The sequence below is a fragment of the Anneissia japonica genome, unplaced genomic scaffold, assembly GCF_011630105.1.
Source record: "Anneissia japonica isolate Jap-2015-1 unplaced genomic scaffold, ASM1163010v1 scaffold288010_len917306_cov203, whole genome shotgun sequence".
Classification (NCBI taxonomy): Eukaryota; Metazoa; Echinodermata; class Crinoidea; order Comatulida; family Comatulidae; genus Anneissia; species Anneissia japonica.
This window is the reverse complement of record NW_022715767.1, coordinates 398,144-421,959: the sequence shown is the minus strand read 5'-3', so window position 1 is coordinate 421,959 and position 23,816 is coordinate 398,144. Positions and strand designations below refer to the sequence as shown.

The 23,816-nt window shown below is 34.6% G+C and overlaps 2 protein-coding genes across 2 annotated transcripts in view; one reads left to right on the top strand and one right to left on the bottom strand.

Annotated features, from left to right (window-relative positions):
- LOC117109341 (centromere-associated protein E-like) overlaps positions 1-9,877 on the bottom strand; it is a 32,442-nt gene extending 22,565 nt beyond the window's left edge. Inside the window, exons 1-2 of the mRNA XM_033251640.1 lie at positions 9,737-9,877; positions 3,344-3,518 (exon numbers count right to left, since the gene is read on the bottom strand). Coding sequence (XP_033107531.1) covers positions 3,344-3,518; positions 9,737-9,750 — 189 coding nt within the window. The 5' untranslated portion in view covers positions 9,751-9,877. The remainder of the gene's footprint in view (positions 1-3,343; positions 3,519-9,736) is intronic.
- Positions 9,878-13,530: 3,653 nt separating this feature from the next.
- Positions 13,531-23,816, top strand: part of LOC117109335 (MAM and LDL-receptor class A domain-containing protein 1-like) — a 19,389-nt gene continuing 9,103 nt past the window's right edge. The window contains exons 1-4 of the mRNA XM_033251626.1: positions 13,531-13,846; positions 16,550-16,812; positions 17,837-17,930; positions 18,547-18,708. Coding sequence (XP_033107517.1) covers positions 13,624-13,846; positions 16,550-16,812; positions 17,837-17,930; positions 18,547-18,708 — 742 coding nt within the window. The 5' untranslated portion in view covers positions 13,531-13,623. The remainder of the gene's footprint in view (positions 13,847-16,549; positions 16,813-17,836; positions 17,931-18,546; positions 18,709-23,816) is intronic.

The following is a 23,816-nucleotide window of genomic DNA, read 5'->3' as shown; positions in this document are numbered from 1 at the left end:
TTGAGTCAAGTTGAACCTCTGTCTCCCTTCGCCTTAGTTTCTCTCTCTGTAGAAAATAAGAAAAAAATTTGAGAACTTGAATTATACAGCCGCACTGCCATCTCTAGATCAGGCACTGATGCATTTAGTTTGCCTGGTAATCTTGTTTTATTACTGTACTTTAATCTTAATTTTTAATCTGATTATTTAATCAAATATTAAAAAACATATACTATCATTAACTAAACTACTACACCAATTTGTAGCATGATATAAAAATCACATTTTAAAAAGACCTAAGAGTCTTGTGACCCCCAAATTTATCTAGTGACACAATTTTTGGTTGTGGCTTGTACATTAGTTTAACTATCACTGATCTAGAAACGAACGTGAAACGTCTATCCATACAGTACACCTGCCAAATCCTGTATTATATTTCTTTTAAATTCTGTGAAACTCAAAACATAAGTATCAAAATATAGGAAATTATAATTATGGAAACTTAATTATCAATAATTTTATTATATTGTAAATTAGCTATAAATTAATATTAATTAAAAACCATAGGCATTATGAAATTCTCCGAGACAAATAAAATTTTCTAATTATTACTAATGATCAATTAGAATAGATCACAAAATTATCAATATTAATATTGACAACAAAATAGTTTCAGGCATCAAACACATTTTGCACGTTTGATCTCAGTTCAAGTAAAATAATGAGGTGGTGGGGCATGATGGATACAATGGGCGAAAATTGATTTGTTCGGGTTTACACTACAAAAGGCAAGAAACTGCCACTTGCGGCACTCGTTAAATACCCTTCAAGACCGTATTATTTATTCATGAAGAAAACTTTTGTATAACTTGTGTAACATTTAGTTATCCTTTGCAAACAATTCTGGATACTTTGCATGTGTTACATGCATGAGGAGACATTGGTATATGGAATTTTGCAATGATGTAAAAGATATCATGAGATGAATTCTTTTCTTGTGTTTTATGCATAATAGAGTGGGTATAAGCAAGGAGGTTAAAATTTTAACCTCCTTGGTATAAGTCAAAACACCCTTGAAGCCTCGCTCATCAGTGTTACGCCAGTTTTTATTATCTCTTTGATCATCATTATAGCCATTTTTTATGTGGTATAAATAGCATCTTGTGAGGGGCACTGGTGCTATATATAAACACACAATTGCAGTATCTCTAAAATAGTACCTTCACTGTATAATATTCCACCATGAGGGAAAATGATCAAGACAGGGGAACAGGCTTTTCATAAGTGGTTCCTGAGCTTAATTAAAGACAATGGTCTCAAATGCTGACAAAAATCACAATTTAATAATGAATACATTACAATTTAATAATTTATACTTATTTCTTAATCCTTTTACTGTTAACTGAGTAGGTTCAACCAAACTTTTCACTGCCAACCACTTTTAATTTAATTTTTAAAATTCTTGTTTGTTTATCCATATTGAACCAAGAATTATATGCATGTTTGTACAGTAGAAGTTTCATATCGATAGTCAAAGTGTCTGGGAACAATGCCAACCTGTTTTCTTATCACATTCCATTAGTTGTTAAGTTCATTATCTTATTGATTCTTATAGAAATACTTTTAAGTTGGCTCATCAGGCATATTGATGACTACTAGAATAACAGTTAAACAAACAGTAGTAGTCTGTTAATTAGCACTGTCTAAACACAAGTATTCTCTTAGCATTATTACATCTTAAAATGGTTGTAGTCTAGCAAAAATGGAGTTTGAGGAGGCCATTGGCCAGCAGTTGACTGACAGGCTGATGATGATGATGATAATTAAAATTATTATCAAATCAAATGCACTATACATTTTCGTTAGTGATCTCTTTAAACTTTAATTCTTTTATCGTTCTTTTATGTAATTTTATCAATTTGTTAAATTGTGTGTCAAATATGTGTATTTTAAAATTGATCTTGGCCTTTCACGTTTTTTTAAAATATCTAAGCATGTAGTTAAATTTAGCTTACTGGGGTTCCAGACTTTTGTCATGGTGACTTTGTTGCTTTCGGGCCTCAAAGCACTTGTCTGAATAAATAAATTAATGAAATGAAATAAATGTCTTACTTCATGAGCAATAACACTAAATTAAACAAAAAATATATTTGTAATGTTTGTACACCTGCAGCTTAGTTTTAAACAAATATTTGGCACTGGTGTCAATTTTACCTCTTAGCCATTGAATACAACATTTCAGATGAAAATTTGTATCTATGATGGCAGTGTTGAAAGTAAGTTTTAATTTTCATGGAAGAAAGTCCCACTTCACCTATTCAAACAATTAATATATTATAAGTGTTTGTCTGGTTGAATGTAAATAAGATTACTGTAGTAAGGCAGGCAAGATGGAGCATGGTTGTATTGTAAATAGATGGCAATTGGCACATATATCATATCGGACTCATATCTGCTGCAGACACATACAGGTGGGGCATGGTGGGTCAGGGCGGTGTAGCGTGGCAGTGACAGTTATGCCTTTTAAGGAACAGAAAGCCTGCCTTTAGGCTCTAACAAACACTTGAAGGCATGAAAATTTGGTTAGGCAACCAACTCAGCATCTCCATGGCAATGGCCAAGAACTTCAGGGAATGTGAGCCTCCGCCATTAGGGTTCAGCAACCTTTGGAAATTTTGGAGTGAAGATTAAAGTATGAGAATCTGGTCAGATGTTAGCATGTTATCAAATTTAGCCTGAATGTAAACCGAGTCACAATACTTAACACCAAATAAATTAAACAATTTCTGTATAGAATTACAGAACAGGATGAAAACAAATCTAGAACATCTCCATATATGAGCATGTACACATTTCGACCAATCAGATCATTTTATGATCAATCAGATTACTTCATGGTCAGTTGTCTGAAATAAACCCCTGTATTCAATGTCTACTTCATTAACATTTTTTCACTAATCATATGCAAGAAAAATATTAGAGTACACCATTTTTAACGCTAACAATTTCTAGGTTTATCTAAAGCTGTCGCTGATTTTTCTTACAGAACTATCATCTATGTTTTAGATTTTAAAAAGCAACTTTAAAATTTCAAATTTAACATGTTTTAAATTACGTACTCCATGTTTGATCTATACAATAAACAGATGTTTCTCTACTCTTTGCATAGACCCTTAAATTTGCTTGTAATATAATCTATTTTAAGATTGTTAAATTTAAGTGTCTGTAAATCTGCTAAAAGGAGATCAATGATACTTTCAAATGAGCAATTAATGATTTAAATTAAATGATTTCATTAGAGGTTTTTCAAGTTTTTCTATAGTTCTATCTCAGGTAGAAGAAAATGTCAGATGACTATACTCACCCTTAATTCATCCCTAAGTTGAGTGGAGGTCATAAACTCAAAATTATCCTGATGGGTTTTCCTTGTTAAAAGCCCTTCTTGCTCCAAGTACAGAGGCATTGTTGAGCTCGGCTCTGAATACCCTCTGAGGTGTGGCCTAGACCCTGAAGATGAAAGTGATTCAAATCTTTTCATTCTGAAAGACGAAACAAAAAATTATAATTGGAGAGATTCTGCCGGTTGGTGGTAATTGGTATTATGGGAGACATTCCCTGGACTATTCTGGAAGTGTAGTGTACAGAGTTCTTAAAATTTCAAGTGAAAAAGAAAACATTGGCCATAAACAAAGACTATTGCTACAGACTGTACTATATATGTTAAGATTTTCTGTTTTCCTTCTCTCTTATTCTTGCTAACATGTACTATTTTCTCACTCTTATTTTCTGAGCATTCATCACTTGATGCATAGAGACTATGTATTATAATAGGTTTGTGATTTGTTGGGAAAAAACTACTGGTAATTTCAATAAGCAAAATAGTATTAAAATAGAACAGGAAGATTCATAGTATTAAAACGAAAAATCTCAATGCTTAGTTTCTGGTTATGGTGAAATACTGCATAAACTCCACAGCAGGGATGTACTCATGCAGGTGCATGGTGACTGAGCCTTACGTGGAATGGTCCCCCCCTCCCCCAATACTGATGATGTCCAATGAATTGGTTACAGTACTTGAAACTTGATAGGCCAATCCATGATCACCTGCTTTCATGCTATATTAGAGCAACCGACAACCTTTTAGTTTACTACTACTGCAGTTGATGTTATCTGTATCATCCTACCCAGGATGTATGTATTTACCGCTGTTTGTCTGTTAGCAAGACTATAACTGTTGTAAAAATTCATCTTACAACTTTATACCTTCTCTGTATATTGATTTTTCTGGCATTTTATATTAATTTTAGGCCCAATAAAAAAAATTATTAGTTTATCACCCCTGCGCGCATGGTACTGAAAAAAAAAATTTGAAAAAAAAAAAAAATTTTTTTTTTTTGATGTTTTTTATTTATTTATTTTATTAAATAGTTAGTAGATATTGTTTGTATTATCTAAATCATGTTTTACTTTGAATATCAATGCACCAGCAAACAACCCAAGGGTGATATTTGGCTTTAGCAAAATTAACAATTTTAAAAAAAGCCTCCCTCTCTCATCACTTTTCCTACCCAGATAGGGTGATACACTAATAATATTTTTTATAGGGCCTTAATTCTAATTTCAATAGTTATTGCTGATCTATTTGAATCTTCTATATTGGTTTCTATGTATTTCTTTTGTAAAAATATTTAGTATAGGAGAGGTGCTTGACAGTACTGGTGCACTTTTGGCAATCCTCAGATAATGTGTTTTGACTTGTATTGAATAAATGAAATGCAAAACTAATAAATCGAGCATCATGAAAATGAATGGATTTGAAATAGAAGAGGCCAAGAACTTTCAGAAATAGGGGAAAATTTATTATTATGGCACCTCCAGATGATTGGAAATGGCATTCTCAGGCTTAAATTTTCTTCTCCATTTTATTTTAGAATTTTGAAAAAAACTCCAGGTTCTTCTACCCTGCCACTAGAAATTTTATTACCACAAAAATATCCAATCACCAGTGGTTGGCATTTGAGGTGAGTAACTTTTTAACATACCTCTAGATTCCTGGAAATGGCACTTTCAGACTCAAAAATAAGTTTTCAAAGCAGTGTCAGCACCCCACTTAATACCATTATCTGATACGAGAAACTTTATTGCAATTTTCATCATAAACATTTTAGTATCCCCATTAGTCTCCTCCTCGCCATATATCATACGCCACTACAAACAGTGAGCTACACTCAGAAAAACCCACATTATTTTAAACAATGTTAGAGTAGGGGTGCCTCCTGGTAGTGTTTCTATAAACAGAAAAACTTTTTCTAAAAATCGACGGGAAAATTATTTATTTTAGCAATTTTGCGAGGGCCGGATCAAAATCTTGGGCCGTGGGTTGAATACCGGGGATCTAGACTCTTGACAAGTGCACAGACTGGAGAATGAAATTCAATGCATCAGTGCTTTCCTTTCACAAAAGTTCCATGTGTGGCAGAGAGCATCTTAGCTCAGTCGGCTAAACTAATGTGTGTGCGCTGAAGAACAGTGGAGATCTCTAGGTCCCCTGTTGTCCTTGTGTTTCAGCTGGAGGGCTGAAATGCAAGTTACATAGCATACTGCCTTTCGGATGGTCCTGTCTGCATTATGGCCTGTGTGCATGTTAAAGAATGCACTATTCGGAAAAGAGTAGGGGCTTTTCTCCCAGTATAGGCTTACTGCCTAACCACCACCAGAAGAACCCCACTGCAAATACTGTAAGTCTTCTTCAGAGTTTTGTTGTTTATTCTTGGTGTTTACACTGAATAAATCCATTGAAATCCAAGCGAGTCAATTAATCCTAATACTTACTGTATCATTGTTACTTTTACATGACTTCTACTTGATATATAGAATAGAATAACAACAAAAAGTATGCTTAATTCCTAAGAAAGTATCAATGATACCTTCTGAAAATTGTTATTATTTATATATATATTATTATTTTTTTTATAGATTCTATGTCAATCCATATTTACTACCATAAAACCTCAAATAGAAGCCCAATGGGCTTAATCTCGAGAAGAAGCCAATCTCGAATTGAACTTAATTTGCAAAGTAGCCTAAAAAAAAAGCCCATGGGATTCTTTTGAAGATAGCATGGGCTGTTTCTCGAGATAGTACAGTACATACACTGCACATGAATTTCAAAGCAACAAAATAAGTTAAAAACATGCTTGGTTTACACAGTAGTTAGGTTATTTAATGCCAGTCAATACACTCCATGATACAGATTGATGTTACAGTTTCCCTATTTTTTGTTTTATAGTAGTAATTCCCAGAATTTATAGCATTTATTTTGAAAATAAGCCCCCTCTTTGCTTTGCAAAAGTAGCCTCAAGAAGAAGCCCATCTTGAAAAGAAGCCCATCCACAGTTTGCCAAAAAAAAAAAAAGAAGCAACCCAGGACTTCAATTCAAGGTCTTACAGGATATTTAAAACATTTCATAGGGAGCTCAATGGAAACTAACTCTTATATAATTATAAGGATTAATTGGGTCGTCCTGAATCTAATTTTTCACTTCATTTTATTTAATAGCCGCTTTTTATAATAAAGTTTTCAATTTCTGTCAATTTTGTTTATTGTATTATGATATAGATTTGAAATAAATACAAATTTCTACATTTATAATTGGAATTAGGTCCACTTGCCTGGGCCATTTTAGGGAGGGCCTTTTATATTATAGTTATGTTCCAACGATCACTATCCGATGAAAGTTAATGAGAAATCCAGTCAAGTTCGCATCAAATTCTATATCGTAGAGTTATGGATAGTTATAGCGCTTTATACACCTCATGATGGTTTATAAATTGTTGGTGTTAGCTTGTGAGTTTAAGGAATGCCAGTCAAGTTTCCCCCTAGCAAAGTCGCCCCCTAGCAAAGTCGCCCCCTAGCAAAGTTGCCCGCAAAGTCGCTCCCTAACCAAGTCGCCTCCTTGACTAATATTGAATATTATTATTAACTAACCATTGAAACCGTTACTTAAAACTTATCTAGGCCTAGGAGAGAGCTATGATGTCCGGTTTGGCCGTGCACTTGTTCGGCCGTAAGATATTCCCAAATAAGAGTTATTGTATGAAACGCAGAGTAGTGTACATGTAATCAATGCGTGAATTAGACATCACAGTGCAATGTTGGCCGCAGATTAGGGGGTATAGTGTACAGGGAAATCATCCACAATAAAATCGAGTTTCTGAAATAAAGAGTATACATAAAAATGTGTTGTTTGTTTTTACTTCTACTTAGAAGAACACAATACCGTTTAAATATGTAATTTAGTACATCATTATTAAGATTGATTGTTTTACAGAGTAGTTTTAATAGCATAATTTTTAGTTAAGAAGTGTTACATTTATTTTATCCTGCAAAATATTCTAAGTTGAAACTTTATTGCTTGGAAAAAATTTAATTTAACTATAGCTGTAACTTATCAAGAAACTTGATTTGCATCTTGGAATAAAGTATATAATATAATTAATTAATCCTGCATTATAATTATATATGTACGATTAAACAAGCGTGCCTATTGCAAGACGATTATACGTTTCAGATAAAAGTGACTGATTGGTTACTGTATTTAAATAATAATTAATAATTAAATCTAGGCATGAATGGAAATGAATTGCATTAAATAGGTATCAAGCTGCCAGGTACTAAGTTGCCTAGTGACAATTAATTCAGTGGGAAACGTTCCCACAAGTAGGGTCCAATATGATACGTCTTGGGAGAATAAAGACACAAAGTTTTGTACGCCGCCAATTCAAGAATGTTATCGGAGACGAAGTCTTTGTACGCCGCCAATTCAGGAATGTTATCGGAGACAAGGAAAGAATGTCAAATGCTGAAAATAGCCGACTGGCTTGATCTCTGTACATGGTAACTGTATGAACATGCGCGATGGTTTAGGAATGATGTGGTTGTTCCCCGAGATATTCGCCTATACAGATCCTATAATGCAGGGGTGACCATGGCCTATACGACGTGTAGTTTTCTTGTCTATTAATTATTTGAACTTTTAATCAGTTGGTGAATTCGCATTAGGTGATGCAGACACTGCACACTTGTTCTGCACGAATGGGCATGCTTTGCCCTATCTAATACAAGCGTAACCACGGAAACGTGTATTTCTATTGTTATCTTCTCAATGAAGGGCGTTTACAGTTAAAGTTCTTGATTTTAGGGCGATGCATTTCATGTTTTTTTTTTCTAATATAATACACAAAATCATTGAAAAAAAAATAATGTCGGTCGCGGCAGCCTGTCAGCGTCAGTCGGGAATTTTGAGTGCTGCCGGACGAGGCATCAATAATGTGAAGTTTTTGTGGCGTTTATATACTTTCTCCTTTAAATCAATCAATCAATCTTTTAAGAACGTATTGGCCTAGAAATAATATACAACGAAACATAAAGCATCAAATACTGTAAGCTTCAATAATATTACGAAAAATATAATAAAAAAGTATATTAATATTATCAACATTCTTCTCTTCCTCTTCTATGCATCGACACTGTAATATGAAAATTATAAAATCCTTTGGTTTGATTATCAACATATAAATTTGTTTGTTTCAAATAGATAAACCGAAATATATTATGAATCTAACCTAATAAAATCCACTGTTTTGTTCGCAAACTCATTAATGCCATTGAATTGCTTAAAATCACATTAATTAATTTGCAGCATAAAGAACTGATAATACAACATGATTATCAAAATATGATTGCATAATGGTATTCGTTTGTTTTAAATAGATAAAACGAAATATATGCCATCTAAATCATTAAAGTTTCAAGTGCACATACATGAGGCATGTCGTATAGTTTCAGTAAACGCGCGACATTATGCGCATGCCACTTGCAGTCAATATACTTTTTTTTAAGGGGAAGGGGTAAATTCATAGTTTGGGGAGGGAATAAGGGTACTTAGAATATTGTTTCTGCTAATTGGTATAGTTTTGCTTTTTTTTTTTTTTTTCTTTTCGTTCTCGTGAGGAAGAGTAACAACTTGTTATTGATGAGGGAAAAGTATGCTCTCAGGGATATTCGGTATTCTGAACATATTTGTGTTTGTATTTTTATGCATTTGTTTTCAAGTTTACTTCATTTTCCTTTGTCGTTTTTTACTACTTTACTACTTAATCTTTAGTTTTAAGTTTTGTTTACTTCTGTCTCTTATACACATCTAGATGTGTATAAGGGGCAACTTTACAAGGGGGCGACTTGACTGGATCCCGGTTTAAGCGCTTTCTTTCAAGCAGGTTTGTTCGATAACCGTGAGTAACTTACACCATTGGAACAAGGCTATTATTTAGGCCTAGGCCCTAGTTCTGGACTGACTAGATTAGGCCTTGCCCTAGACTTTATTTATACTGTATTATTATGGCTAGGCCAACTAGGCCTAAATAATACCCTAGTAGTACCATGCTAATTTTAAAATCGAATATCAAGATATCCCATTGGCATCAATGTGCATACCGTCTTAAGTATCTATGATAAAATCGATAGCGTTTTAATTGCTACAAGCAACAGCCTTGGAAGGACACGCTGTTTTCAGGCCCGAACTATGTCAATCATGGGGTAAAACTAAGTACGTACTGATTGTGTAGCTGCAAACAAGTGTCAATACAATAACACGAGCAAGGCAAGGCCTAGCTAGAGTAGCCTAGCTTTTGTAAGTTTCTATCTAGAATATATAACTTCATTCATAGCATTTTTAGACAACACAAACTACTATACCTTACACTTGTCATCTACTAAATTTTCCACATCTGACAGTACTGCATTTACGAAATCTCAAAATTCTCATGTAACCAGAATGTCTCAAGATCCGAATACAGCAACTTTCTGAACAATAACACAAACTGCCTGTATACCACCATAAACCAATAAACTCCCGGAAAGAGGGGGAAGCTTCACCTCTCCATTGGTAACAAGTTAGAGGGCGCTAGCTGTTTTTTGTTGTGAAAATAGAATACTGGTACAGTAACTGTGAATAAACTTGCTGTCTGTTGAAACACTTTAATATTGTATTGACTTGGTTTGGACACCACCCCACCCCCAACCTCCGCTGCAGACCACAAAGTATTAAATTAGTCTTCATCTTCCTTCTAATTAGGATACAAATGTCCTGTTTCAGCCTTTATAACAATGATTCGTTGAATATTTTAATGTCGGGTCTCAAGAGGTTAATAAAAAAAAGGCTATGTAGATGTTTGATAGAGATTTAAAGGTTTTGAGCGTGAATGAGCTAACATAACTTCACAGTTTAAATCTCACAAAACAGAAAAGCCTACCGGTACTTCGAGAATTTCTAGTTTACAGTACAGCGAATTATTAAATTTAATTCATTTTTCTGGTGTGCCATACAATTACTAGGACATGTCATTGTAACACATTTCGACATTATAAACTTCAAAAATCCGTCTACAGTACCCTCTCCAAGACCCGTACTTTACAGTTACATTATTTGATAATTTGTCGAGATATATTAGTCGATGTCATAATATTTCGTCAGCTGCATTTACAACCCATCTCAACCTTTAGTAGTTTCAAGTGCACATACATGAGGCATGTCGTATAGTTTCAGTAAACGCGCGACATTATGCGCATGCCACTTGCAGTCAATATACTTTTTTTTAAGGGGAAGGGGTAAATTCATAGTTTGGGGAGGGAATAAGGGTACTTAGAATATTGTTTCTGCTAATTGGTATAGTTTTGCGGAAGGGGTAAATTCATAGTTTGGGGAGGGAATAAGGGTACTTAGAATATTGTTTCTGCTAATTGGTATAGTTTTGCTTTTTTTTTTTTTTTTCTTTTCGTTCTCGTGAGGAAGAGTAACAACTTGTTATTGATGAGGGAAAAGTATGCTCTCAGGGATATTCGGTATTCTGAACATATTTGTGTTTGTATTTTTATGCATTTGTTTTCAAGTTTACTTCATTTTCCTTTGTCGTTTTTTACTACTTTACTACTTAATCATTAGTTTTAAGTTTTGTTTACTTCGTATTATATATTATATTTACTTTTAATTGAATAAGGGTCACTCAGGGGATTGACATGACTATTGAGGCATCATTTCATATAATACTTTGATGAGGGTGGGTATTGGATTGGGGTGGGGTGCTTGTCAATGTTTGAGTGACGGTTACTCAATTTATACTTTGTTTTCTTTAGTGTATTGTATTCTGTTTGAAGTATGTTTTTTTTTTTTGGGAAGTGTGCCCGGGACTGTTTCTTCTTCTCAGTAGGCCAACTTTTCTCAGTAGGCCAACCTTCAATGCACGGTTGATGGTTGTTCGCGCACAGAAGTATCTTGTAATTCGTAAACGTTCTATCTATTTTCAGTAACTTTAATCAACTAAAAACCGAAGGTTGTCATTAATTCAGCTTTGGTAGGTATTATGTTTAATGTTATGGAGGACGGCTGTCGGAGATGAAAATTCTTATCGGGATATAACATTTCGTACTCGCTTCCAAAATTCTGACTTCTTTTTTTTCTCCCAGACGGGCTTCCCCTACGGGAAACGGGCGAGAAAGCTGCTCCCCAAACAGGCCCTGTTGTAGAGTAGGCCTATGTGTACTGGGACGAAATGAATAATGATTACAACAAACCGATATTATTACAAAGCTAGTTTTCCACTAGGCGAATTTATTCATGCGAATCAAAGCGTCGGTTCGCTTCCTGAGCTCTGATTGGTTGCGCATTTTTTCGCTTCGCAAAACTCCCGATATAAATGTAAATGCGCATGCGCAAAAGCCGACGCTTTCGATTCGCGCGAATAAATTCGCCTAGTGCTAGTGGAAAACTGGGCTTTGGGAAACAGCGAGAAGATTAGGTACACGGATAAAACATAGCTCTATCAAATGATTGAAGTAATTTTAGCGGTCGCTAACATGTATACACTGGACACAGTGGACACAATATTAAGAAACATCGTTGCCTTGAAAAATTCCGATTTTTTTTCCCCGAAAATTTGAGGTAAATAGTAGGACTATTCGAAATAGAAAAATGTTAACTTTCTGAGTCGAAGACTATTTTTTTTCCCCTCAATGAAGCTCGGTTTCCATACAATCGGTCACCCTATCGGCGCCAGTCGCCGGGAAGGTTGAACTTGGTTCCTTCATTGCGTTGCAGACGAATCGGGGGTGCGATTCGGTACGTTTCGTTGGGATCGGCAAAGTTGAACCAGGTTCAACCTCCCCGACAACTTTTGGCGACTGTCGCCGATAGGGGTGAGTGGATTCTAAGAAAACCGAAGTTAAGTTTTCGTCCCTTCGCGTACCTGGTTAAAAAAATATTGCTATTTTATTATTTTAAAAAAATCTTTTATTGAGCGCTATTTAAATGTAGTTTACTGCTGTTTATTATAATTATTTTACGTGAATTATAGGCCTTTGAAAATTTACGCGAAAATTTTGCATCTTTTGTCATGTATCCAAGGTTTTATGAAATACGGCCAGTGATGGCGCCAGGATCTGCCCGACAGGGGGGGCTAAAGGCACCGACGGGGGGGGGGCTAGGCGAGCGAAGCGAGCCTCACTTGTTTGGGGGTGGGCAGCTGCCTAGGGGTCAGAGGTTGGTCCAGGGGGCGAAACCATTGGAAGCTACGGGGATTTGACGAATGTTGATAAATTTTTATTAGTTATTTTATAGGCATCAATTAAGCTACCGTAATGACTTCATGTATATTTTTTAATGTCGAAATTCCAAAACCGATTAAAAAAAAATTAAAACAACGAGAAACAAAGAGTATGCAATGTAACCAACTTACTTATTTTCAGCGTTTTACATTATAGCCTATATTATTTAAAAACAAAAAACAAAAAACAAAAAAACCACTGTATTACATTAAAATACTATCCTCCCATCATGGCGAAATCCAGGTTTTTCATAATCCATGTAATTGTGAATTATTAACAACAAAATCCCGAATAAGAATAATGTCTTACTGTAAATTGCAAGGCCACTAATTTGTGACAATATTATACTTCGATGAATTAAGAAAACGCAATGTCACCGGGAACGTCACATTACAAGCTTTTAATTCAAAGTGAAGCTATAAATTTTGGACATTTTGCCTGAAATCTGTAAACCACGAGGTTGCTCCCCGATCAAGATGTACCGTATTCCAAGCATCATGTGGATATCCAAACGAATATTTGTTATAGTAGAACGTAAACCATTTTTAATTAGTCCCATTGAACAGGGGCGGATCCAAAATTTTTCACAGTGGGGCTATAGGCTTCCCCGGTGCTATAGCCTCCCCCCACCCATTCCCCACTCTTTGGCGATGTGTTCCATTATCAAATAATAATCAATATTTTCTGAAAGATATATAAAAGAATTAGGAGAAAAAATACTTTTAAATATAATAAAACACCATCTGTTTGTGGAATAAAAAGTGCTTTTTCGAAGGGGATAATATTTCCTGATCGGCATCCAAGTAGGCCTGAACTTAAAGAAACTGTAATACAGGAGGTAAACAAACGCGACCACAGATAATACAACGATCAGATTTGCATATGTCATCTACAAATCATCAGAGAAATCAAGACTACGTAACCTGTGCCTTCGTTGAAAAAGTCTACTTGTTGGAGTCCGTCCATGATCCACCTATACCAAGATGCAGCCATTTAATATGTTTACTTTTCTTCTTTTTTTCTTAAGCATTTTTGCAATTTTTCGAGCTGAGGCATTCTTCTGTGACTTTGAGACAGATTTGTGTGGCATTACTCAAGATAATTCGGATACTGGCGATTGGGTTAGGATTTCTTACACCACGGGGCGCTACGAATATAGACGCCAAAATCTACCACTAAATGATCACACTTTTGGTAACAGTACAGGTGAGTTGATTTCACGGGTTTCCACAGGAATCAATCGTGTACTTGCCTTCTGATGCCAATATAATTAATTCGATACTTGAATGACTCTTAATTAAAGATGTACCATCAGTCAAAATAACAGGAAAATACCTAGCAAATTCAAATAAAATTTTGAATAGCTCATTTAAAGGGGTCAAATAAATGAATAACTTCCAGTGAAAAACAGATCGAAAAAGGTAGTTTTAACCGACACAGATATTTTACTACAAAAAATCTTTAAAATTATTGATTACCAACCATTATGACTGATAGTACATCCTTAAGCTAATACGCCTTTTCCACGAATCGGTAGACATCTTGAAGTGATGACGAACAACCCAAGTCAACAGAAATAAGATAAGCTCTGAGGCTAAATTCTTGTCCTCATGTTATCTAAAAATTAATGGAAAATGTTCTCAAAAGACTATTACACCACTATATGATTGAAAAAAATTGAAAAATGTTTTTGACCTCTGAAATCAAGGTGGAAAAAGTAGTGTATTAAAATAGGCCTATGCATTGCAGTGCAGTAACATGTACTTTCGTATTGTTACTGTTCCAGGTACCGATAATATACAGATTTCTCTTATTATAAAGTACTAATTATGTTTTATAGAAAAGTATAGTATAGTAAATCATGTTTTTAACACACTCCCATATAGTATTACTAAAACAATGCTAGTCTAGAGTACTACAGTACTGCTGCACTTTAATGCATGCCTATTTTACTACTTAGATAGGCTTTTCTTTTTCCAAATCATATTGCCTTGAACTAAATTTCTTTAGTATCGTTTATACAGAAACAGATGGTATTCTAAATGAAATTGTAAAAATATGCCCTATACTTACTTACTGTATTTAATGTTTACTAATAAAGTATTCAAATGTGATTCGGTTATCAGGAAATATGTGACCTATGCAACTCCATCGAATTTAACCTTTCAGCCATTTAACTGACAAATGACAAGCCTTTGCCCCCGAGGGGGCATAAACACAAAAAATATCAAGGCGAGTCGAACTGATTGCCAAGATGAAAACTTACATTTTTAAAAAGCATCAGTGTTTTCACAATTAAATCTTATAATTTAAATGATACACATGGATTGGCAGAAGAAATTTTTAGCAAAACATTATCATGTTAACACTTTTGTGTCATGAGATTATTTGAGACGAGTAGGGGGATACCCCGGTGTACTGGTCCATACAGCCCCTGTGGCCTGCAGTCTATTTTTTTTTTTATGTTTTGGGGGTTGATAGGTCGGAACACCCGGACTCTTGGATCGGCAAAAAGTAATGTGCATAAAGAAATAATTGTTTAATTAGGTTATGGTATTTTGAAGCGTAAAATTTCTAACAAAATGCACTTAGGCCTATATAAGACCACCTGACCAACTTTATTACAAAATAATAAAAAAAAAATATGTTTTTTATTTAAAGCTATATGATTTGTTACAACTGATCAGCAAATCGACTTTCAAATATGAATGAATTACATCTAAACCTTACATGCGATCTATAAAAACAAACACCAACTCTTCCTCAACAAAATAAAAAAAGAAATACAAATATCACATATGATGACAGTTACCACAGTTTTGCGACCAAGAACGAACATGCTTCAATTAAAAAATAATGTGCTCTTCAAAACAATAAGTTGTTTTGATTAACAATTATAATTTGAAAATGTACTTAATTAAAGTCCTTGCATAAAAGTGTCCTAATAGATGCAGGTAATATACTGTAGGCCTACGGTATGATTATCTAACCGTTGATTTCTTTTATTCATTAATTTATTTTCAGCTCTTATTTGAATTTGTGTTACAAACTTCACAATTCCAGGGGTCTCATCCTTGAACTATGGCATTTGACTTATAATTCCCACGGTAACAATAACGAGCCTTTCCATGAGAATAAGAATAGACCTTGTGCTGTACGCGCTGAGAAATATCTTTGTGGGGGTTTGAAAATATGGAGAAGTTAGTTCCTGCTTGGTTCCTGGAACGAAAAAAAAATCACGTGAATATACTTTCCTTGTAACTTTAAGCCCCTCTCCCACCTAGGTTTATTTCACCTAAGAGTCGTACGTCTTCTACGAGTTAAAACTCGTGATCTTTGGAAAGGACCTATACGAGCTTATTACGTGTTAGCTACGAGTGAGGTACGACTTTATGGAGTTGGTTACGAGTTATGTACGAATTATGCCGAGCAGAGCACCGAGTTAACTACGAGATTATTACGAGCGTAACAAGTTTGTACCGAATTAGATACGAGTTAGGTACGAGCCAACTCGGTGCTCTCGTACTTACTCGTACGCGTTTTTGGGGTTCGCATCAAACTCGTAGATGACAAAACCGCTGACGAGTATCCAGAGTAGTGTACGAGCTAGGTAGGAGTACCCCGAGTACTCTACGAGCTACCTACGAGTTCTTTGAGTTTACTACGAGTTATCTACTCGTGGCGATAATTTTGAACATGTTCAAAATTAGCGCCACGAGTTCAGAGCTGCTACGAGTAGGTAAGAGTCCTCTCCGAGCTTTCCGAATCGTCCTACGAGTTTTTGCCGAGTTAGCAACTCGGCATTCTCTTGTAACTCGTATGCTGAAAAAACCCCTAGTGGGAGAGGGGCTAGTGTAGCAGGCCAGTATGTGACGTCATAGTCGATTTTGTTATGTTGTTGAATTTCAGGACATTATATGTTTAATACACGACGACAGTATGAGAGCATTTTTCGATTGGTATCACCCACCCAGGCAGTCCAGTCGACCAATAACAACACAGTAATGTGCCTCCAGTTCTGGTATTACATGCAAGGTAATACGGCAGAGCTAAATGTGTACTTACGGATCAACTCCAGTGTTTTAGGCAACCCGGTATGGTCGCGATCCGGAAACAGAGGTAGTATTTGGCGCGCAGCCCAAGTTCAAATTCAAGAGAACTCTACGTATCAGGTGAATTAATTTTTTGATTATACAATACTATATTTGTATTAATTGCTCTTTAACTGATAAACTGATACAGGTATATAAAAAACTAAGGTTAACAATTTTCTATCGGTAATTTATTGAGTTTGCTGCTTAGCACCGTAAGCACAAAATAAAAAAATATAGATAAATAATAATAATAACAGTGCTCGAATAGCAACGTAATATAATCGTATCAAAAAAGAATCAAACCTAATTTCAATAGTTATAAGCTGCGACCTATCCCTGTATTACTTTTCCAGCATAACTTTAGCTCTATATAGGCTTATATGTGAGCGTTTCAGTCAGTTTCTATAAAGGGAAAGTGCCTGGGTTTAGATCTGCACATATACCGTACGGTCTTCGTGGTCTAATGATATGATACTCACATTGATAAGGTTGCAGGTTCAAATCTCACCAGACCAAGGGTGGCATCAGCGGGGAGGCCGGGGGTGGGGAGGATTTTATATAGTAGACTCTAAAATCGATTAAACAAGGGTGCCACCCCTGCAGCAGACACCTTTTTTTATACAACTTTTCTTTGAAGGGCTATGCTTGATTGATATTGATTAACTATTAATGATTGTGATTGAACCAGGATTCGATCCAGTAACTTTTGCTGTCTATGCAGGCGCCTTAACCAACTAGGCGCCATTGGGGCTATATTTCCTTGAAATTTCGAATACCATTACAATACCAACTACACTATAGGCCTATGTGTTGCCGATACAACACTGGTATTCGACACAAACGTGAAAGAGAAATCAATGTGATACACTATTGTGGACGATTAAATGCCTTGTCTTTGGATCAATCAAAAGTCTCGGTCTTGAACCTACGACCTCACAGTTAAAAGTGCAAACCATTCAGTGCACCACACGACTTTTTAATGGAAATGCAGAAAACGGCCAAAGAAAATGTGCTTAGACAATATTAAACAAAATGTACGCATAAAAGAACCATAGTAAATAAAGAGATTTGTTTCTAAAATTAAGTTTAATCTATTCTGAAGGTAATATTTGAAGGCTCAAGGCAATGGTGGGGTGGTGAAAGCATTGGTATCGATGACGTCATGATAATTAATTCCTCTTGTCAAGCGAGAGATGGTAAGTTTGATTAGATGGCAGCGAATTTTCCACCCTACCTAATGAGGAGACGACGACGTGAATGTGACCAAAATGAGAAATGTTGAGGCGAATGATCATGCTGATGGAGATTTGAGAGTGAAATGGGAGAAAGCTGAAAAAAGGGAGGAAGATGAGAGTAAAATTACAAGAGGTGGTGGCACAAACCAGGGAAGAGTTAATTTCCCTGGTTCCCTGATTATACCAATTAACACTCTGATAATAAAAATTACAGTGTTTTTATTTGCAATGTACCTAAATAAAACGGTTACAGAGAATACAATGATTGTAACAAAATGCTTTTTATTCCACCACCACACCCCCCCCACCCTTTACCTCTCGATGTGCCCATGTCTTATTCAAAAATGTGTAGGCCTATATATTTATGACATTTGTTACTTATAAATACATTCATTATCTACAGTCTTAACATATGATTCGTTTTGTGAATACTATTCCAAAAACAAATCGGCCCAAACAAAATATGAGGCGAAATTAGATATAGGCCTATTGTGAGGGAATAGAGAGTTGGGCACAATCAAAATAGGATTTGAATTTTGGTTCTTTTGTGTTTTTTTTATGTTGTTAATTTGCTCAGATAATCATGATGTCAAGAATGTATCGTGTTCGTTTGAGACGTGGAATCTTTGTGGTTATTCCCAAGATCTGTCAGATGATTTTAATTGGCATGCACACAATGGTGCTACAGCGACGATCGGAACTGGACCATCACGTGATCATACTCTCGGGAGTGAGCTTGGTATGTGAATTAATTTTTTGGATTGTAATAATAATAATTCTTTAAAATGTTTAAGTTGTACATAAAGGTAGTATTCACATCGGATCCGACCAGAAATTCGAACCGCGAAAATAACCATCTCCCGCAAATTAATTAAATCTGCATGTTTTCACTACTGTATTACCCATTTATTATAAGTTATCTCGCGGAAATCACTGCCGATTTGTGTCATAAACAGCAACAAAAAGAATAAAAAATAAAAAATAGATGTGCTATTGTGGGGGCTGGGGCATCTCAACAAGAGTACGAAACATCGCTGTAGGGGGAGGGTGTTGAAAGTGTAAATATAAGTACTCTTTGTGAAAAAGCTAAAACGTTGATCTCAAAATTACGCAAATCACAATTTTTTGTGTACTCTTTCAGCAGGGGGAGGGATCGGAGGAGGTCACCGAAAAGAGTATGTTGTTGTACTTTTATGAAAATGTTGAAATTTGTGGATGACCACTAAGAAAGCTTGTTTAAACAGATCTCTCGGAAATGACTTCCAACTTGGGATTTTCCTGGAATTTCAAAGCTTTAGGCCACAAAATAAAAAGATCTTTCACCTGTAGCCTACCACCCGCATGTTTGACATTTGGGACCTGAGAAGTATGTTACTGTACAATAAGCGAGTTTGACATGTGTTTGTATATTACCAATTTATTCTGTTTATGAAATGTAGGCCTATTTGTTTTGAGGAGGCTACAGAAATAAAATTACTGGTGAGTATTACTCAAAAGTCAAAACGATTTATCTAAACATGACGTGAAGTATGTCAACTTTATTTCTTTTTAATTAATTATATACAGGCAACGCATTGTAATTTCATAATTCATAACCCGAGCCGGTGTCACGAGAATTCAGGTACCATCGAGAAATTAAGTACCAGACCTAAATACTCGCTTAAGCGAAAACTTTGGGCTTGTCGATAAATTAAGTACTACTCTCATTTTATGGCACTTATAGTACAATGCATAAATATTTCATTTGTTTTTAAATTTACGACCGGTCGTAATTAATCAGGTGAACTGGTATTTGGTACAAAAACGGTGAAAATAAGCAGAAAATATACGATTTTGAATGTTTTTTATTCTTGTTAATACTTCAAATCGCATCCGCAAAGACTACGACGCTGACCTAATTTTCTTCACTGCTACAACAGCAGCGCGAAGATTGTCCATGTTTGGCAGCCAGGCTTTGCACCGTGACGTATGGATGTTCTTCATTTTCAGCCAATCAGAGTAGATACATGCCCAGAGTGGGAAAACAAAATATGAAAAAGATGGGTAATACACAGTTACTGTTAGCTGAATGACTTTGATAACGAATAGCGCCCGTAAACATCAGGCATCAAATTGTTTGATAAGACGGTATACCCCTCTCCACTTGTAAAATTTTAAAAACATGTTTAGACCAATTTTTCATTGCATTTTATTTCTTTTTAGACGTTGTGTGTTTTTTGTTCTTTGTGCAAATTTAAATCGTTTTTATGGGACCCACTTTTTATGGCTTATCCTATTAATTAATCAGGGTTGTTTGTTGCATTTTTGCCTTTCTTGTCCTGTTGTTTTAATTATATGATTAAAGAATAAATTCAATTCAAACTAATCAGAATTGATTGGAAATTGGACTGGAGAATATTGCCAAAATTATTAGCCAATGTTCCAAAGGATAATGGTTCCTACGATCTCTCAAAATAATTTAGGCATGTTAGTGTTTTATGCTCTAGCTTATGCACCTAATAACAGAATTAATTACAGAATTCACTCAAAATTGTGGTATTTCATTTTTATTTATTTTATTAAATGTCCAGGTAGATCTATTAATAATGATACAATGAGAATACAATACTTTGCACGTATATAAGATATATAACAAATGAAATAGAACAAATACAATAATAATGTAATCAAATCGTAACATTCATGCATTTAGACTGCTTAATACAGTCATGGTGGTATGATAGAGTATATCAACAAAGAGCTAAGGTAATATATATATCACTCAATACTGTATAATAATACTAGGTAAAGTGGGTTGACACACTTGAGTTGTAAATTCACAGAATTGGAATTCAATAAAATAAATTAATAAAGCCTCGTAAGTCTACTTTAAAATCACTTTAGCACTTGAAGATAAAAATGTATATTTAATTCTCTGAACTATAGTTTAAGAAACGTTTAAAAATAATATATTCACATAATGTTATATGCAATTCAATTTTCAACATTGCCTCCGCAATCATCTAACGTCAAATGCAATGCATGTAGTCAGTCTCGTACATTTATATAGGGTGATGTATGCTAATGAGGCTTCCACTCTGGCTTAAGCGATGGCCTTCATTATGATTGGTCGGACCTAAGAAATCTTCCGCTTACGAACCATACACTGTTACGTCAGCTATTGGGAAGTGGTATTTGTAATGACTTTCAAAACAAAACCCTTGAATTGATATTTTCTACGCTAGTAATAGTAAGTACACTATTTTACTGTAAAATATCTTCAGGGAGAAAAATTTATATATACAGTAACAGTATTAAAAGTCTAAATTAAATTTAAAAACCCTCTAACTGTCACATCTTTCGGACCATTATTATTATTATTATTATTATTGTTCACGTTTTTTAGGGGGCGTTTATTCAAGGGAACCAGTTATTCAAAGCGGGAGGAAAGTTATTCCAATAATTAGGCTACGGATTCGAGTTGGGAATTGTGAACTAACTGAGAAAGCATCAATTTATTTATTGCTATCTTTCATTTATAGATTATAGTAAAAAGAGAAAAGATGCTGTGTGGGCCTCTGTCAACACGGTAATTTCAAATACATCAAGTACCAAACCTAAAATTTACAGCATTCGATTCGAATATAAAATCCCCCCCCCCCACCTCTTTATTTTGTAAAAGTATCATGGTAAAGAAGGCCAGGGCTTCAATTCAAGGTTTTATGGTATTACAAATAGATTTAAATTCTAAGAAAATTTTAACTGACACCCTATACATACATATATCATATGTGAATAGTGAATATCATCTCTGTGTGATTTATGCACATATTTACATAATAGAAGTAGTCATATCTTACTTCATAAACATGATAATTGATATTTTAAAAAAATATGTAGGCCTACCTTAAAACCTCGAATAGAATCACAATTGCCTTCATCCCGAGAAAGAAGCTCATCTTGATGTTAAAGTTGCTCTATTTGTTGTTATTTAGGAGTAATTCCTAAAATTTACAACGTTCGTTTTGGATTAAAAAGAAGCCCCCCCCCCCTAACTTTTTTATTTTACAAAAGTATCCTGGAAAAGACGGCCAGGGCTTCAATTCAAGGTTTTATGGTATTACAAATACATTTAACTTCTTCCATGGTTGAAATTTACATATTATGTGCAGTACATTAAACGAAACTAAATTCCAAGAAAATTTTAACTGACACTCTATACATACACAGACACATTCACACACATACCTAAAATCTACGAACAGTAACTATCAGAACTCATTATATAACTTACTATATATATATATATATATATATATACACTATACAGTATACAGTATATATAGGCCTATATATTATATAGATATATTATATATATATATACTATATATATGTATATATATATATATATATATATTTTACAAAGTTTATAACTCGTTCTTGTTTTAAATGTTCATACCTATAATGAACTATAATTAAGTAAAAATTTACTAAAATCAAACAAAACTTTAAACCCATACGTCTTTTTTTTTGCACATAAAAAAAGTACCAAATATCTTAGCCTTATTTATGATATATATATATATATATATATATATATATATTGTTTTATTCCATAAGCTTCCTTCCTTAATTACAACATCCAAGATAATTAATTATAGTGGATACAGATATTTTAAAATGAAACATAATACAAGTGAGTTTTTAATGTAATAATTACAATACTGGAAATTGAAAACGTCACGAAGGACTCTTGAACAGTATCATCCAGGTATAGAATGTACATGCGTTTATGGCATTTACCATAATTGGATTTTTTAGATAAAAGTTTAAACCAACATACATAACATATTAATTACCGGTATCTCGTGTTAATATTTTTTTTTATAGCTTCCAATAAGACCAAATAGAAGAAATTACTTGTTTAGCGTCGCATCACAACACAATTTTAGATGGGGAGGGGTGGCTTTTTTCCCCTCTGTTTTTTGTATTTTTAATTATACAATAAATACCCTCCTTCAATAAATAATTAAATAGATAATGGTCCAAAAAAGTGAAAAGAAATAGTTGTGACAACAGTCGTACAGGCTATTCAGCTAACCCCCCCCCCCACAAAAAAAAGGAAGTGGTATGGTAGCATACCGTACACTACACGCAAATTCAAGATAAAAACCAATGAATAGCTTTACAAAACATGTAGGCCAACTAACAGTTAGAGAACAACTTCTCCACATTGACCCGAAGCTTCGCATAACTCCACCGCCGAACTGCCAGTAAATGTCAACACAGTTTTATTTTATACTGCTTATACGGACGTAATATGATCACCAATATATTCCCGCCTTATTATTGTTTACCTGACCTATTCCCGCCTTATTATTGCTAGCCTAATTACTGTCGCTGTAAAGGAAAGTAAGTTTCAACTACCCTTCCCATCATGCTCACTGTTTCTCGCTGTAAAGTGAATTGGGATTTTTTTCAACGTAAATTAGCTTTTACATATTTTTAACAGATTGTTTATGCTGGATAATAAGCTGTGAATTTAAGTTCAACATAAGGTACATGCTCGATTGTATAACCTTCCGTTACTTTATGTGGTTTAATGAATACATGACATATTTAATAATTGTTTACCCCAGTAGAAAGTGTTGCAAATTTGTGTCCCATAGGCTCTGATTATCCAGACCACAAAATACTAAAATTCTCCGGGAACTAAATTTCGTGTTACACCGGCCCGCCAGCGATTTTTTTTCCGTACGAAACATTTACATGAAACTCCACTCGGGCCGTCTCGGCTGAATCGACCCGAAAATCTCATTGCAGAATTCAGGAGGTCAAAAGGTCATCAATAGATAAACGTCTACAGAA